The sequence below is a fragment of the Heterocephalus glaber genome, unplaced genomic scaffold (assembly GCF_053883595.1).
Source record: "Heterocephalus glaber isolate CG9 unplaced genomic scaffold, H.glaber_assembly_v1.0 deba00001497, whole genome shotgun sequence".
NCBI lineage: Eukaryota > Metazoa > Chordata > Mammalia > Rodentia > Bathyergidae > Heterocephalus > Heterocephalus glaber.
In genome coordinates, this window is record NW_028258320.1 from 62,258,506 (window position 1) to 62,276,735 (window position 18,230).

The window sequence follows — 18,230 nt, forward strand, 5'->3', positions numbered from 1 at the left end:
ATCCAACAACTAGATGATGCAAAGAAGAATAACATATGGTTGATCAGAGACAATGAAAAAGCAAGAGATAGCACAAACAACATAAAAAAACCTGTTCACAAACTAATGGCAGAAAACTTCCCAAGCATGAAAAAAGAATTTGACATACAGACAAGTGAGGCATATAAAACTCAAATTAGCCACGATAAAAAAAATCTATACCAAGACATATAATAGTCAAGATTCTAGGGCCAGGGATTTAGCTCAGTGGTTTCACCACCTGCTATGCAAGCGCAAAGACCCGAGTTCAATCCCCGGTACCAAAAAAAAAGATTCTAGAAATTCAGTACAAGAACAGAATTTTTTTTTGGTACTGGGGATCAGACTCTGGTCCTTGTGCTTGTGCAGCAGGTGGTGAAATCACTGAGCTAAATCCCCAGCCCACAAGAACAGAATATTAAAAACTGTTAGAGAAAAGAAGCAAATCACCTACAAAGGAAAACCCATCAGAATCACAGCAGACTTCTCATCACAAACCCTCAAATCAAGGAGAGATTGAAGTATTTCAAGCTCTAAAAGTAAACAACCCCCAGCCCAGATTGATGTACCCTGAAAAACTATCTTTCAAAATTGATGGAGAAATAAGATACTTCCATGACAAAGAACACTCAAAGAAACTTATGACCACCAAACCACACTCCGAAAGGTTCTAAAGGACATTCTAGAAAGACATAATGAGAACTATAACTCCATGAAGCCCAATAGAATGAATCCACAAGGTAAGGCAAGTAATTAAACAGAAAGGAATAAAAGGGAACCAACAACAGGAAAATAACATGACAAAAATAAATCAATGCATATCAGTTATAACCATCAATAGTAAATAGTCTCAACTCACCAATCAAAAGAAACAAACTAGAGAATGGATCAAGAAGCAAGATCCAACAATATGCAGCATACAAGAAACACATTTAATTCAAAAAGAAATTCACAGAGTGAAAGTCAAAAGATGGAAAGCAATACTCCATGCAATAGGAACCTGGAAAAAAAGAGAGGTAGCTATTCTATTTCCAGACAAAGTGGATTTCAAGCCAAGACTGATTAAGAGAGACAAAGAAGGTCACTACATCCTAGTAAAAGGAACAATCCAAGAGGAAGAGATAACAATCATAAAAATGTATGCAACAGATATCAGCATACCCAACTATATAAAATAAATATTAACAGACATGAAAAATTAAATAAGCACTAATACAAGTATAATGAGGAACCTCAATACCTCATTCTCACAAATAGATCAACTGCACAAAGAAATCAACAAAGAAATATCAGAATTGAAACAAACTTTTGAACAAATGGACTTAGTAGATATCTACAGTGTTCTATCTCACAACATTAAAATACACATTCTTCTCAGCTGCACATGGGATGTTCTTTAAAATAGACCCCATACTAGAACATAGAACGTGCTTAAGTAAGTGCAAAGGAATGGAAATTATTCTTTGCATATTATCAGACCATGATACAATGAAATTGGAAATCAATGGAAAAAGAAATCACAAAAACTTCTAAACACATAGAAATTAAATAACACCTTCCTGAACAACCAATGGGTCTCAGATGAAATTAAAGAAGAAATTAGAAAGTTTCTACAATTAAACAATAATTCAAATACAACATACTGGAACTTATGAGACACAATGAAAATAGTCCTAGGAGGGAAATTTATAGCTGTAAATTTCCATATCAGAAAAACAGAGGGAGCTTGAATAAACAAGCTAATGTTGAACCTCAACCTTCTAGAAAAAGAAGAGCAAGTCAAGCCCAAAGCATGTATGAGGGAAGAAATTACAAAGATCATAGCATAACTTAATGCAATTGCGACCAAGAAAACAATACAAAGAGTCAATGAATCAAAGAAGTGGTTCTTTGAAAGATTAAATAAAATTGACAAACCCTTAGCCAACCTTATCAAAAAAGGAAAGACCCAAATCTATGCAATTAGGAATGAAAAGGGTGAAATCACAACAAATGCTGCAGAAATCTAGAAGATCATCAATACCTACTTCAAGAACCTGTATTCTAATAAAATGGAAAATGCAGAAGAAATAGACAGATTCCAAGGTACATATGAATTACCAAAGCTGAATCAAGATGATATAAAAATTCTAAATAAACCAATATAAGTCAATGTAATTGAAGACATAATTAAAAACCTACCAACAAAGAAAAGGCCAGGCCCTCACAGATTCATTGCTGAATTCCACAACAAATTTAGAGAAGACATAAAGCCACTACTTCTCAAACTCTTTAATGAAATTGAAAAGGAAGCAATACTTCCAAATTCATTCCTGGAAGCAAGCATTACCCTGATAGCAAAACCAGAGAAGCATCCAACTAAAAAGGAGAACTACAGGCCAATCTCCTTAATGAACATAGAGGCAAAAATCTTCAAAAGATACTGGTAAACATAATACAACAAATCATCAAGAAGATTATATACCATGACCAAGTAGGATTCATCCCAAGGATGCAGGTATGGTTCAACATATGTAATATACCATATTAACAGAGCCAAGGACAAAAAACATATGATCATCTCAGTAGATGCAGAAAAAAACATTTGACAAAGTCCAACATTTATTCGGAATAAAAACTCTACAGAAAATTGGAATAGATGGTCTTTATCTCAATATGATCAAAGCCATCTATGACAAACCAACAGCCAACATCATATTAAATGGGCAAAAACTGAAAGCTTTCACTCTAAAATCAAGAACAAGACAAGGATGTCCACTGTCACCATTCTTGTTCAGTATAGTTCTGTAAACATTAGCCAGAGCAATTAGACAAGAGAAAAAAATAAAAAGACTAAGGATAAGAAAGGAAGATGTTAAATTATCATTATTTGTGGATGACACGATACTCTACACAGAAGACCCCAAAAACTCCACCTAAAGACTTCTAGATTTAATAACCAAATTCAATAGCATAGCCAGATACAAAGGCAACATTCAAAAAATCAATAGTATTGCTGTACACAAATAGCAAACTCACTGAGAGAGAAATTAGGGAAATAAAATCTTTCACAATAACATCCAAAGAAGGAAATACCTAGGAATCAATCTAACGAAGGAAGTAAGAACTTTACTTTGAAAACTATAGTACTCTGAGGAAGGAGCTCAAAGAGGATATCAGAAGATGGAAAGATATCCCTTGTTCTTGGGTAGGAAGAACCCATATAGTGAAAATGGCCATACTTCCAAAATTGTTACATAGATTTAATGCAATCTAAGTCAAAGTACCAATAGCATATCTCACAGAATTAGAGAAAATAATCCTAAAATTCATTTGGAACCAGAAGATGTCTAGAATAGCAAAAGCAGTTCTGGGCAACAAAGGTAAGGCAGGGGAGCATCACAATTCCTGGCTTGAAATTACACAACAAAGCTACTATGATAAAAACAGCATGGTACTGGCAAAACAAAACAAAACCAAAAAACAGACCCAAGAATCAATGAAACAGATTAGAAGATGCAGAAACAATTCTAAATACACTCAATCACCTTATCTTTGACAAAGGAGCCAAATATCTTCACTGGAAGCAAGATAGTCTCTTTAACAAATGGTGCTAGAAAAACTGGTTTTCCACATGCTGAAGATTAAGACTAAACTCATATCTTTCACCATGCACTAAACTAAAATTGAAATAGATCAAAGATCTAAATATTATAACAGAAACACTAAATCTATTGAAAGATAGAATAGGTAGACCTCTTGAAGACATTGGGGTAGGCAAAGACTTTATGAACAAAACCCCAATTGCACAGGAAATATTACAAAGAATCAACAACTGGGATCTCATCTTATTAAAAAGCTTTTGCATAGCAAAAGAACCCATCAAGAGAGTAAAGAGACAACCCACAGCATTGGAAAAAAATTTTTGTCAGCTGTTTCTCAAAGGACTAATATCTAGAATCTATAAAGAAGTCAAAAAAAAAAAATCAGGCAGGCCCCCAAATTTAAAGACTCAATCCAAAAATGGGCATCTGAAATGAACAGACATTTCTCAGATGAAGAAATAGAAATGGCAAATAAATATATGAAAAAATGTTCAACATCACTGGTTATTGGAGAGCTGCAAATTAAAGCAGTGCTGAGATTTCATCTCACTCTAGAAAGAATGGTTATTATCAAAAAATCAACCAATAACAAAGGCTGGTGGGGCTCTGGGAAAAAAAAAACCCTTCTCCACTGTTGGTGGGAGTGTAGACTGGTGCAACCACTGTGGAAATCAGTGTGAAGATTCCTCAAAAAACTAAAACTAGAAGTTCCATTTGACCCAGCTATTCCCCTTCTTGATATCTTCCCGAAAGAATTAAAAGCATCATACCACAGCAATATATGCATACCCATGTTTATAGCGACATGGTTTGTAATTGGTAAATCTTGGAAACAGCCCAAATGCCCATCAACTGATGAATTAATAAAGAAGATGTGGGGTTTTGTTTTGTTTTGGTACTGGGGTCGAACTCAGGACCATGCATTTGCCAGGCAGGCACTGTGCCACTGAGCTACATCCCTGGCCCAAGATGTGGTTTTTCTAATACAGTGGAGTAGTACTCTTCCATAAAGAAGGATAAGCTTGAGATATGTCTAGCTAACTGGATACATCTTGAGACCATACTCTTAAGTGAAATAAATCAGACACACATATTTAAATACCAAATTATTTTCTGGTGTGAGAAACTGAAAGTGTAAATAAGGACTAAATGTATAATAGAGCTTGGGAAATGGGAAGAAAATGTTCAAATGAGAAAGGGAACAAGGGAGGGAGGGGGGAAAGGCAGGAAGAGACAAGAAAAAAATAGAAGGAAAAATGGAAACAAAGCTTTTGTAAATAAGGAGTGGAAGAGGGGTTAAAAGGAGGGGAGGGAAACGGGAAACAAAGAAGCAGCAAGATATATCATGCACAGGTACAAATTCCCTATGATGAATGTGATCATTATGTATATCTAAAATGTACCGATAAAAACATGGACTTGGCACCAAGGAGCCGTGTTAATGCTCAGAGTAAAAGAGCCTAAAAGTGCCTAATTAAGGTTTAATCTTAGCAAGATGCTCGCCCTGCACAGACAATTTCAGTGCTGTTAGAGGGCCTTCTGTCTTGTTCCTCTCTGTGGACAAATAAATCCAAAGAGCAACTTTTTGATAAAAATCTCCATCCTTTCCTATGTCTAAGCCTTGTTTATTTAGCTCGTTTAGTTATTAAAAAATCTATTTACTGACCATGTACCATGTGCCTGGCACCACTGAGGATTTTGTTGTACAAAAAACAAAAATGACGATCCAGAGGGGTGACACATGTTAAGTCAACATTTGGACAGATTATCACATTATTACTGTTATATTAAGGGTTAAAAGTTAAAGCACAAGGTTCCATGGGAATGCAGAAAAGAAGGAATCTAACCTACTATGGTTATATCAGAAAAGTGGTCAGATACCAGGAAAGTGACATTTAAAACCTGAAAGAGCAGGACAAGAATTGGCCAGGCCAGGAATTGGGAGGCCAGCATTCCAAAAGAAGACAGCAGGTCCGAAGGCCCCCAAGGCAGATGTAGGTCCATATTTTGGAGGAACCTCAAGGATAGGAGAGTAATGATAGCAATGAGGGAGGGGAAAACCAAGAAGGAAATGAGCTGGGAATGGGGAGGGGGCTAGGCGGAAGGTGCAGCCAATGGAAGTTTCAGTGTATCATAACTGATACTAGCCTCTTTTCAACAAAATTTTCTTTTTTTTTCTTTTTGGTACCAGGGGTCGAACTTCGGTCCTTGCGCTTGCGCAGCAGGCGGCGAAACCACTGAGCTAAATCCCCAGCCCGTCAACAAAATTTTCTTAAGGAATGATCACTTTATTGAACAGGGCACCTGAGAAGAGCTACAGGGATTCATATTGCAGGATAATTTTGACTTCTTATAACTCAAAGGTGATTAACTTAACTTATCCTACACTTGCTTGAGATACATGTGTTCACAGACAAAGACATTATCGAGTCACTCGCCCACATTCTAAAATGTGTTCTTCAGAGAAGTCAGACTAGCAGTGAGCTGGAGGACTCATCATCTCCAACCAAGTACCTAGAGAATGGCTTTTACTAAGTTGTATTTTGGGGTAAAACCTTTGCCAATATCAGGAAAGAAAGTTACAAGACATATTGTCACATGTGCTCTATGGATATTGTCTAAGGAGGTTGATAGTTATATTGCTTGGAGTCCTTTGATGAAGATACGAGTGGTTTTAATAGCAATAGTAGCTATGCTTCTCCTAAGTCATTTATTTCTCTAATTTTTAATTTTATTTCATGACACTGATCCAGTTTCCCTGTTCCACTTCATTGCTAGGAAGTTCAGAGCTGAATGTGTGGCCCACCTATAGCCAGAGTGTTACAATGTCCAAGTTTTAGCTTCTCCATCCTTGTTTTCTCCTTCATTCTTCTTTTTCAAACAATTTGATGTCCTGTTGTTTCAGTTTGTTCATTGGCTTAAGCAGCTTAAAATGTGTACTAGAACAAGGTAAGAATAAATGAATAAATAATACGGTCAAGGCCCTGTATGCCCTTAGGTTCTAAGACTGTCACTTTAACACAATGAGACCTATTATACTTACTATAGAAAATGGTCTTGAGTTAGGGGAACCCTGTGTGGAGTAAAGGCCAGGCCCTGCTGTCATCTGGTGAGCACTTTGGCTCCTAAGGTTGCTGAGTCCCATTGGTTGTCATCTTCATTGCTTCTTGAGCCTGTCCCTGCTACTTCTTTCCCCTTCCTCTGATTACAGTAGTTTAGACTCTCCAAGTCTCCCAACCTGGCCTCAGCAGGTCTCCCTGCCTTCACGCCTCTGCTGCATCCTTCACACTTCAGCCTGAAGAGCTCATGCCACACTGCCTCTCCAAGCTTCAGGCTCTGTCCTCTGCCAACTGAACCAAGTGGGAGCTGCTCAGATGGCCTCCAAAGCTCTGCATGACCCAGGGTCATTTTAACTCCCTGACTCATCTTCCACTCCAGCCACACAGGCCATACACATGGCAACCGTGATCCCAGCTGTAACTCCTGCCCAAGTGCCATTGCAGACAGTGCTACAAGAGTCAAAGAACAGTGCCTGGTGCCCCCCCCCCCACTCCATCCTTTAAAGACAGGCGCCTCAGGTTTGTGCGATTGGAATCTGAGCAGTCATCTGGATGATTTGGCACTGACTAGAAGCTCAGCTGAGAAGGTCTTTGAGGTCTCATTCAGAACCTGATGTTATAAGGCTTTTGTAGTGACTTGGGGTACTTCTGTTCACACACACACACACACACACACACACACACACACACGGAAGGTTGTGGCAGATTATGCTGCCACATTCCTGCCAACCAAACCATCAACCTCTCAAAGATAGGCCAGACCCAGCGCAGTGGTGTGCAGGCCCGCCCTGGCCTCTAACCTACAATACCAGTTCCACAACGATTATCTGCAGCATCTGGGGCAGCTCCCATCTGCTGCAGGCAGGCCTGGGTGTGCTCATCAGTGGGATGATCAATTTGGTTCAGTGCTGCTAACGCCTTTCCTTCTCTGGCATTCAGAGTAGAGGAGGAGGAAGGAAAATGGAGCACCTGCCACTCTTGGCTCATCTGCATATAAGCTAGGGACAAAGTTCTAAATGTTAGATGAGGTGTCTAATCTGGACCAAGGCAGGGCAGTGGAGGTTGCAAGACTGGGGCTCTGTGTGTGTCCTCTGCAAATGAATCCAGGTTTCTGAGCACCTGCAGTTCTCAGTTCATGGAGTGTCTTCATCCCAACAAGGCTCCAAGAAGCTCCAGGCCAATGGCCTGGCCCAGTAATCTCAAGGGCCCCACGAATGAGGCACTGGCTCAGAAATGTTTGCAGGGTTCAATCTAGCTACGTGAAATCTACAAAGAGTGAGTTAAATCCTTCATGATCCCCAGGAGAGCTCCTGTCTCTGCCCTCACAGAGTAGCTGATGTCCTCTTTTGGCTTGGGTGGAACATTCATTTAGTCAGATGAGGAATATGAGACTTAAGGACATGGAACAAGACAGGCAGACCATTCCTGCCCTAAATGTCCTCTCTATACTGAATTGCCTCAGGAATCAGGACCACATTAGTGCACTGAGTACACTCTCCTGAAAGAGCCCAGGCAAAAACCCAAAATATTCCAGAAAGATCAATCCCATTAAGGATTTCCCGTTTGACTCACGTACTCCTTCATAAACATTGACACCATGAAGGAATATTATGGGTAACCAAAAAGAGAGGGTTCTAAGAAACGCTTTTTTATCGTAAGTACCAGTTTTACTTGAAACTAATCATATATAGTGCAAAATGTTTATTTAGGACTTGCAAATACTTCATCTCCAAGTCCTTTGTGCTGACAGCCCCCAAACCCCCTTCAAAGTCATGGGAAGTGGGCAGAAAAATCCTGTGAGCTGCTCCACGCAGTGGAGACCACTGAGGTGCATGGAGTCTAAGGGGCAGCTGATTGCATTTCACATGCTAGTTCACTTTGGAGACGTGTTCCTGTCCCGCTACAGCTGCTTGGATGCAGGCAGAAGCACTAAGGTGAGTTTACTGCTCTCTCAAGTTTCATGGTCTATGAACTCTCGTTACCAGGGCCAGGTAACCTGTCAGGTTGAGGAGGCTGTAACATTCGATGTCAGTCCTCTTCAAAGGCCGCCTGGGGCCCCCTCACCCAGGATGGCCCTCCTAAAAGGGCAGCAGCTGAGAAAGCAGGCCCTGAATGCCCAGCAAAAAGGCCCCAAAGTGGCAGTGGGATTGATACTTTCTCTCTTCCAAAAGATCAACAATCTTGTGTAACATTCAGAACAACGAAAATATTGCTTACAAGAAAAAACTAGGCAGTATATAAAACGAGTGGAAAAAATGAGCCATGAGAAAAATGAGAAATCAGCTTTTCTTCCAATGTTTCTGAGTGTGTGTTCAATGGAGAAATAATTTTTTAATTTAAAAATGAACACAGGTGAAGTGGATAACCAAGCCTGGCTTGAGAGGCTCTGGGAAGTCAGTCACTTTGCAGACCTGCAAAGTCTGTCCCAGCAGCAGAACACCTCCTCCCCCTCCCGCAGTTCATTCCTGTGAGGTCAAGAATCATTTGGCTAAAATGAGCCTGTTATAGGTTCAGGAGAGCAAGCCAGCTCTGTTATGAGTGCCTAATGAATTAGTGTGTGTTAGTGCCTTGTTTCTTTCCAGGTTCAAAGTCATGCTTGGCACAAAGGAACCCAAAGTGTCTTAGCCCAGGGCAGAGAAATGTTCCATGAAATGGGCCAGCCAGGATCCTTCTAGTTTTGCCCAGGCTGGCTTGGTCCCGCCTGCCTCCTTACTTTCGAAACAGGCTGCTGAACTGGAGGATGTTAGCAGAAGCCAGCACCGCCACTGTGTCGTCCGGGTTTATCTCCACTTCACTTATGTAGAGGTTCCTCAGGGCCGTAGCGAAGGCTGAGGAGGCAGCAGCCAAGGGAGAGCCATCAGCATGGGGCTGTACATGGAGACACCACCCCGTGGTCTCCCTACTCCTACGGCTGGACAGACAGGGACATGTAGCAGACATCCCCACCCAGTACTGGTGGGCCACAAGTGGCACATGCTTCTTGGTTTCCCAAATTTGGCTATATTTTTTATATCAGGAGTCAGACTGGAGCCCAACATGACTCAAATGGGCATGTCAGATGGCAGAATGGGCAGGTATAGCCCCTACCCCATTGGCTGCCACTGAGGCCTACACCTTCATCTATGAAGTGGCAGGGCTCTGCTGAGTTACAGGTAGCTGAGGTCAGCGTGACCCCAATTAAAATCCTTTCCCCTGAATTATGGCTTCTCATGGACCCAATGAGTTGCTTGCTAATTGCACCCTATCCCAGTACCTGTTTGTTCTATCCAAGCAAGATAAGCAGTGCTTCCTCTCTTACACCCCTGCCTGGTGCCATCATGCCAGGTGTTCAGCAGTATTTCACCAGATGCCTTCAAAGCATACCCTACTCCCTATTCCTTCCCATGCTTGTATTCAATAAATACTGGATGCACTTGGGGGCCTTTGTCTTTGTTGCCTAGAGCAGCATAGATTAGACCCAAGATCCAGCTTTTTCTCTGTCTGCTTTCCTGTCTTTATTCTTTAATTAGCCTTGTGTTGTTGTGGCTCACAGGAGACCAGGACCCACTGCAGAGGTTTCTGGTGAAGTCCCTTTTCCCGTTCCCTGTAGGAACACCCTTGAAGAAGAAGCACCAGCTTTGACCTCAGTGCAGACACCACCAAGGTGTTTGGTGACCTTGGCTTCCAGATGCCCAGAGGAGTTGAGCTAAAGAAAGCTGAGTTCATGCTGAAAGGATTCTCCTTTGAGCCTGTCCTCAGAGTCTGTGCCTTGGAGTCACCTGAAGGGTGAGACATCCCAGGGATCTCTTCTAACCTGGGGCCTGTGCCCTGAGCAAGAATGTGACTGCCCAAATATGTGCAGAATGTGGTGTGCAGACAGGTACATTTTCTTCTCTGGACATGACGTGTAGCTCACAGATTTTCTGAGGAGTCTGAGCACTTCAGTAAAGGTCTAGATCTCCTGGAAAAAGCCAAGATAATTTGATCATTCAGGAACTTGCCTGCCTTGGCTGGGGGCCAGATGGACTTGGCCTATTCCAAGTCCTACATGAATCAAGATATCGTCACTGTGCCATCAGAACGTGGAAAACAAGCTGAGCCAGTGCATAAGTGCATTATCTCCTGACCTAGTAATTCATAGATCTGCATCATCACGTGATATCACACAATTACATTCCACATACAAACCTGTGGCCCAGAACAACAGGGGCAGAGTGACCCCAAGGGAGCACCCTGAGGGAGCCTCCTGCTACTGGAAGGCAGCCAGCATGGGTCCTTGATGGGACAGGGCAGGTCAAGGCTGTTTGGGAGCAAGGGTGGGCCTGAGGGCTTCCCTGGGCCCGAGTGAGCTGGGGAAGGGCAGTTCCATTTCTGGCACACCTTAGAATCCTGCTGCTTCCTTCCCATCTTGCATCCTTCTTGTCCCTTACCCCATGTCAGTGACTCTCTTTAGTAGCATTGCATTTCCCATTTTTCCAAGTTGTCCCAGCCCTCTTGTCCCTTGTTTGTCTGTAGTGTTCAGCATTTTGGGTGAGGAATGTGTACCACTTGTTTGTGGTGTTTTGTTATTTGTTTACTGTTTTGACTCTGGGCAGACTGCCTGCTCAATGGCTTTCTCAGAATGTAAAGGCAGGTGTTACATTACCAACTCTGGTGACGGATGGATCATTGATCCTCAAAGAAACGATCATCTTCTTGAAGGGGGATTTTTCTTTGGTCTTCCCAGGTGATTGAGCTAGTAAAAGAAATCAGATAATGATCTGTGGGGGCAGTGATCACAGTGAAGGTACAGTAAGAGGCGCCCGTCACACCACCTTCATCATGACACGACCACATCAGATTCAGTTTATTTAGTGGGTGCATGTGTAAAATCACTGCATATTTTTAAATAGTTAAAACTAACAAAAAGTTTTGAAAGTAGTACAGAGAGTTCCTGTGCCCTCCTTGCCCAGCTTCCCCTAATGATCTTCCGAAGCCACCGTGCATTGTAAAACGTGCTAATGGACACTTGTGTTGCATTTTAAATATTTATTACTGGCTCTCTCTTCCACTCCCTTTCTCTTTCATCTTTCTCTAGTTAAGTGTGAGCAGTTTGAGGGCAAAGAAGGACCCCAGCCATTCCTGAACCTAAGCACCCAGGGCAGGACAGGTACCAAGTGGGGCACAGTGACCATCTGCTGAAGGATGAATGTGGGACTGAGGCATCTGCCCATTGGCTCTTGGCACTTAGCCCCACAGATATTCAAACTGGGGACTCCTGCCACCAAGCATTTCCAGGAGAATGGGATGGGCCAGCTCAGGTTGTCACTAGCCAATCCCATGGTCTTGGAGTTATTCTAAAATGTGGCTCTCAAGTTTCTGGTAGCAAGACCTTGCTACATAATCCACAGCTCCAAGACCTTTATGGCCCTACCCCTTCTCACTGCTCTGCTCATTCTATCCCAAACCGCCTTCCTCAGTGCTTGTCCCTCAGTGGCTCACTCCCTGCCTCTTCCTTCATCAGGGGCCTGTTCACGTGTCCCTTTCTCAGGGAGGCCTTCCTTGGTCCCATATGTAAGGCAGAACCATCACCCCTGCTAACTGATTTCTTTTCTGCATAAACCAACCTTATCACAGTGTGCTGTTGTACCACATGGCTGCTGGAGCAGGCACATTGATGGTTTACTGGTGGCTCATCCCCAGGATCTGCCACATTGGTGCTAAGTTAATATTGGCTGAATTAATGAAAAGAGTAGATTCCATCACCAGTGAGCTCAAGGTTCCAGGTCAAGAAAAATGATGGAAATTTGGAGCCAGGATGAATGCCACGCTGCAGAAGAAAAAAGGCACTAAAGATCCCTCTTCCTCAGCATAAGCTTTACTATCCTCTGGCACTTGGCCCTGTTTAGGACCCCATTCAGCAAAGATTTATTAAGCACCTAGTAAGTGCCAGGCCTTGTTCTGAGCTCTGGATCATTTGCCTCTTGAGCATTACTGCCAGCCTCCAACCTGCATGTTCCTGCCAGTCATTCACCCCCACTGGAGGAAGTAAATGAGATAATACATGTGATTTGCTTATCTGCCTATACAGATGGTAAGTACCCAAACTGGCATAAACTAAGCACTCAACATTTGTTGAAAGAGGAAGGAGAAGTATCAACTAGGCCAGAGTAAGTGGAAGACAGAAGTTCAACCTTCCCTCCAAGTTAAGTTAAACCCCCAAATCAGGTAGGAAAGTAATCACTTGATCATGTGTTCCTGAGGTCTTCCAAAACCAAGGTGGTTGGTTTGTGTTTAGTAAGAATGCCGTTCCTTTTGGATTCGTCCTAGGGAATAAACGTGTCCTGGTCAGATGTCACTGCACCTCAGCATTTGGTGGAAAGAAACCATGCAGTGCCAAGAACCTGTGGGTCTCCACAAAGTCCAGCTCTCCAGCAGTTGGCCAGAAACTTCCTCTGCTGCCAACTCCCAGAGAGCACACAAGTGTCCTTGAGAACACAAAAGCCACAATTGTGAGATGGGTCTACAAATCATCCTTGGAAGATGTGCTCTGCTGTTACAGGCACACGAAGGACTGTACCTCTTTGTAGAGAAAATCCTAGAGACACAAGTCCGAGGGCCTGATCAGTTCATGGTGCTTGGGGAGACCCTGGAAAGTCCTGACAAAGGCACTCAGGCCTCCTTACTACCTCTTTGCTAGCATTTGGAACCAGGGCCAACCATGAACAGGGAGGCTTTGGATCAAATCTTTTCTTTTTAGTGACACCACTGTAGACCTGTTAAAGGGGATAACATGAACAGTGACTGTTTCCCCTCCTAAACGTGCTTGCTTTCCAATGTACTCATTGTCTAGATTACAAAGCCTTTCATTGACCTGAGCACAGGAGAGATGGAAGAGTCCAGGCCTGCTTTTAAGGGTGCTGGGAAAAATGCTAAGGAAGGACGAAGAATACCTCCAGCAAGAGCCAAGGTTGTTGCTGTTCTGCGGGAAAGCGAGTTCTTCCTGCCAGCTCTGCCAGGAAAGGTTAGGTCAGAGACTCCGTGGTCAAGCAGACTCCACCAGGCCATGCTGCATGCTCCAGGGTTAAGGAGAGGGAGCAAGGGGAGTGGGAGCTCTGGCTGCCTGCCTAGCTCCAGAAAAGCAGAGCTTTGCTGCCACATCCTGGGAATGTGGTCCCATCCTGACCAGCAGTCCGGTTGGCTTTGGGGACCATGGGTTTTCCATGGCACCTCATGAGTCAGCTGAGGTAGTGTTAATCTGTTCCCTAAAGAAGAAGTTCACAGTATAAATGGAAAAGGCATGGAGAATAGTCAGAAGAGGCTCGGGATGATTAGTATTTAAGAAGGAGATTTCTTAAAAAGCAAATGACGCACGCTTGAAGCTAAGAAGTAAGAAAGGGAAAGGAAGGGAAGATGTACATGTGTTCAGAGCAAACAAGCCACGGGTTTTGGAATGATGCCTTCCTTCCAGAAAGCTTTTCAAAAGTCTCAACATAGGCGATGCTCTCTTCTCCAAGACGTAAACAGAGTCTCTGTGTTTTATCTGGCCAGATGAGACCTGGTTGTTCTGAGGCTAAATAACTGGCTCGAACAGAGTGCTCATGGGCGCCAGGCATTGCCCCAGAACGCCCCCTCCATTACCTCCTCTAGGTGTCAAAGCCACAGGATAAGAACTTTTTCCCCATTTATAGCTGAGGAAGCAGAGACGAAACACACGATGAACCCACAGCATGCAGCCTTGCTCCCTCACTGCCTGAGTGACCAAAGCCTCAAAACAGATAGCCACTGCCATGCTGGGATCTCATGACCCGAGGGCACTTGGGGCTCCAGCCCCGGGTCCAGTGGGAAATTACCTTGCAGAGTCTTGTTCATTTCTCCCAGGGAGCGATTCATGCTCTGTATCAGGGCTGCCAGATAAAGTCTGGCCAAAGTCTCAGATTGAAAAAGCTGGGGTTGATGGAGTTCTCACTTGAAGCCTAGGCATTCAAGAATCACATCTGAGGAGAGAAAATGAGGCGGAGCAGAGATTCAGTAATAGCCCTACAGACACCTTAACTTCTCCCCAAACTCCTTCATTCAAATGCAGGTATTAAGCAGATGGGGTGAACAAGTGGCTTCCCTAGGTGTCAGTGCAGTGAGGGCCTCAAGGAGCTCACTGGCACGGAGAGGGGGGTCCTGTGGAGGAAGTGACGAGCATCCCAGAGAGCTGTTGACAAAGCTGAAAGACTTCGGGGGCATCCAAGCTGTCCTCCAACTTGGGGAACTGGAAATGGCTTTGCAGGAACCTTTCGGGGACACTCTTGGGGACTTCATTTTGCCTTCCTCTATTACGGTATTTTTAATTTGGTGCTGCTGCTATTTTGGGCCAGCAAATTCTCCGTGGTGGGAACTGTCCTGTGCATTGGGTTACTTAGCAGCATTGTTGGCCTCTATCTGCAGATGCCAGTACCACACCCTTCCCTAGATGCGACAATCAAGAATGTCCAAGACATTGCCAAATGGGGAGCAGAACCACTCCTGGTTCCCTGTTGAGGACTTCTGGGCTTTTAGCATCTAAGTATTGACCATCTGAAAAGCAGTAACAAAGTACAACCCAGTAAAAGGGCCACCAGAGATGGTAGGGGTCTGCTTGAGCCTCACTTTTCTCCTGAGAATGGAGACCCCAAGAGACTCCATTATTTTATCAGAAAGTGTAAATAAGATGACAATGAAAAAGGCCCTTTGAAAACTGTAGACGGCTTTACGAGGGGCAATGTAACCTGAGGATAGTGTAGAGGATCAACGAAAGAAGAGACTGATAGGAGAGCAGGTGGAGGATCCAGGGATGCCAGGCCAGGGAAGGCACATGAGAGGTGGGGGTGACAGGGCCCTCACAGCTCAGCTCCTCTGTTAGTACAGAGCTGGGGGAAGAGAGTGGCATGAAGGATGATCTCCCTGAACCCTAAATCTCAATACCTTACAGGATCTGGAGGGCCACTAACCCCATCTAGTTATTTCTTAGCTTCACCATTAGTTTGGCTATGTGACCTTGGGTGTCTGTTTCTTCTTGTTGTTACTATTATTGTTATTCACCAATTGTATATGATATGGTTTTGTGCTGGGGCTCAGAACCTGGGTTCATATCTCAAACTGTAGCTCACCCCAGGTGGTCTGGTTTTGCTGGGTTAGAAAAAAAAAAATCCCACAAGAGTAGGATGATTACAAGCAGAAGCAGACCTTGCTTATTCAAGCTCATTCCCTCCCTGGACATCAATTTCCACTTTCAAGATGGCCAGTGCATGGTAGACATCATTAATCAATCCTAGAACTCTTTTCTAGCCAGGAGATGATCTCAGACTACTTCTCTGACTCAATCAAAGTTGACAAGTGAGAAGAAATGTACTAGTCTTTCTTTGGAAAAGAGGCTGGTTCTGATCTCAGGCACCCATTGAGGGTGGGTTTATCCCAAAGAGAAGCTCCTTTAAAGAACTGACTTTTTGCTGGAGGTATAGCTCAGGGGTACAGCATGTGCCTAACATGTATGAGGCCCTGGGTTCAGTGCCCGGCACCACCACCAAAAAGGAGGAGGAAGGGGAAGAAGAAGGGGGGGGGGGAGAAGATGAAGAAGAAGGAGAGGGAGAGGGAGAGAGAGGGAGAGAGAGAGGGAGAGAGAGAAGGAGAGAGGAAAGAACTGAAAGAGAGAAAGGGAGGAAGGAAGGACAGAAAAAAGGAAGGACGGAAGGAAGGAAGGGAGAAAGCAAAAAAGAAAGAAAGAAAGAAAGAAAGAAAGAAAGAAAGAAAGAAAGAAAGAAAGAAAGAAAGAAAGAAAGAAAGAAAAAAAAAAAGAAAGAAAGAAAGAACCTAAACAAACCTGTCCCGGCTCCTCATGAGGCTCAATGAACTTTTTCTAGCTGAACAAACTAATTCTGATGCTTGGTTCTACCTCAGAAAAGTCCACTTGGACAAGTGCAGACATGGGTGTCCAAATCATGACTGGTTAAAGCTCAAAGGAACAAAGAATAGCTCTTGTGCTTGGTGATGCCCTATTGAGTTTTCCAATTTGAGCACATTTGTCCTTACGGTGGCCACTATATAAAAACTTTTTCTGAAATTGGCTTCATTCACCACATATTTGACAAATATTTACAGGACACCTATTATATGCTAACCACTATACAGTGAAAAAATTACAACTCAAAGACTAGTGATGTGGCTGATGAGTTTGTTTCCTTCCATAAAGACTACAAGGGGCCCCTAAGGTCAGCAACATTCTGGTTTAATCCACTAGTGACAAAAACTCACCTGGTTCCCAACTTTGGGTGGCCTGGTTGTTGAAATTCTCAGAGAAAAGCTTCTGAATTTTTGAAATGCATAACCTTAAGAAAAATGCAAACACGAAAACTCAGGCGTTAATATTGACATTTTTTCCTCACCTAAGACAAACAGCATGCTAGTGAGTGCTTCCCTACAGCTATCCATTGAGCAATCTCTCCCAGCTCCCCCTTGGAGAGTATTCCCTGGGGTTGTCTGTGGATTGGACCAATTGTCGGCTGCCTCACAGTGCCCAAACACTGATTCCTGTTTCCGGTTTGTAAGTAGGCTTTATCAAGGAGGTACCTGAGGTGCCATCATGCTGCCTGAAGGACACTTCCCTTTGTGAGTGTTGAAAACAACAGCATATAGTAGGCACTCAATGAATATCTTCTGGGAAAAAGAACAGTGTGTGCTGCCCATTTCTGAGACATTAACTCACCAACAATTTCATTTAGAAGTCATACAGTCCCTGCTCTCAATGTGTCCAAAAACCACCACCTGAATGCTACCCCTTTCCTCCACCCAGGCCTCTGTTTCAGGAAATGACTCCACCAGCCCTGAAGTACCCATGCCAGACGACTAAATATCGTCACATCTGATCACTTTCTACCATCTGATGAAATATTCTCAAATGTGTGCACAACTTTGTCCATGTGTCTTTCCTTCATTCCTATGATCTTCGTCCAAACCGCCATCCTCTCTCCCCAGTCACCACTGGTCTCTGGCCTCCAGCCCTCCCCCGCTTGGAGGCTATTCCCCCACAGAGGGCAGAGCTGGTCTTGCCTCTCTCCTGCAGAGGATTCTCCAGGATCTCCCCAGCGTTCCTTGGGAAGCCTAAATGTCTTGGCACATGTAACAAGCCCTACCTAACTCTGTAGCCTCACTCACTCTTCCTGCTCCCAGTTCCAGTGCTTTTCTACAGCCTCAGCCTGCTCCCTGCGCGGGACAGCTCTCCTGCCCTCCCACGGCCCTTTCCCTTGGCAGGCTCCTACTCACTCTTCAGGGTAAAAGTTTCACTGTTGCTTTCTCTGGGAAGGCTGGGCCAGCCTCCCCCATTACCCCTGTTGAAACCACTGTTTATTCATGTGTCCTCTTCATGACAAACAGGCCGTGGTTTACAGTCTCGGCCCAGCACAAGCCATCATGCAGGTGCTCAGGAAAGGTTCGCTGAATGAATGAATGACGATATACATGCTTTTCCACAAACAGTATGTACTCAGCATGTTGAGCAAGGAAATGAAATCAAATTGGAGTCATATGTTGACATTTTGAAGATAGTCACCCCAGGAAAGCCAGCCAGCCAAGGGACACTTGACGA

The 18,230-nt window shown here is 43.6% G+C and overlaps 1 protein-coding gene across 1 annotated transcript in view; it reads right to left on the reverse strand.

Annotated features, from left to right (window-relative positions):
- Positions 1 to 18,230, reverse strand: part of Btbd16 (BTB domain containing 16) — a 64,328-nt gene that overhangs the window by 40,580 nt on the left and 5,518 nt on the right. Inside the window, exons 2-5 of the mRNA XM_021253319.2 lie at positions 16,901 to 16,974; positions 14,473 to 14,616; positions 11,286 to 11,375; positions 9,375 to 9,489 (exon numbers count right to left, since the gene is read on the reverse strand). Coding sequence (XP_021108978.2) covers positions 9,375 to 9,489; positions 11,286 to 11,375; positions 14,473 to 14,512 — 245 coding nt within the window. The 5' untranslated portion in view covers positions 14,513 to 14,616; positions 16,901 to 16,974. The remainder of the gene's footprint in view (positions 1 to 9,374; positions 9,490 to 11,285; positions 11,376 to 14,472; positions 14,617 to 16,900; positions 16,975 to 18,230) is intronic.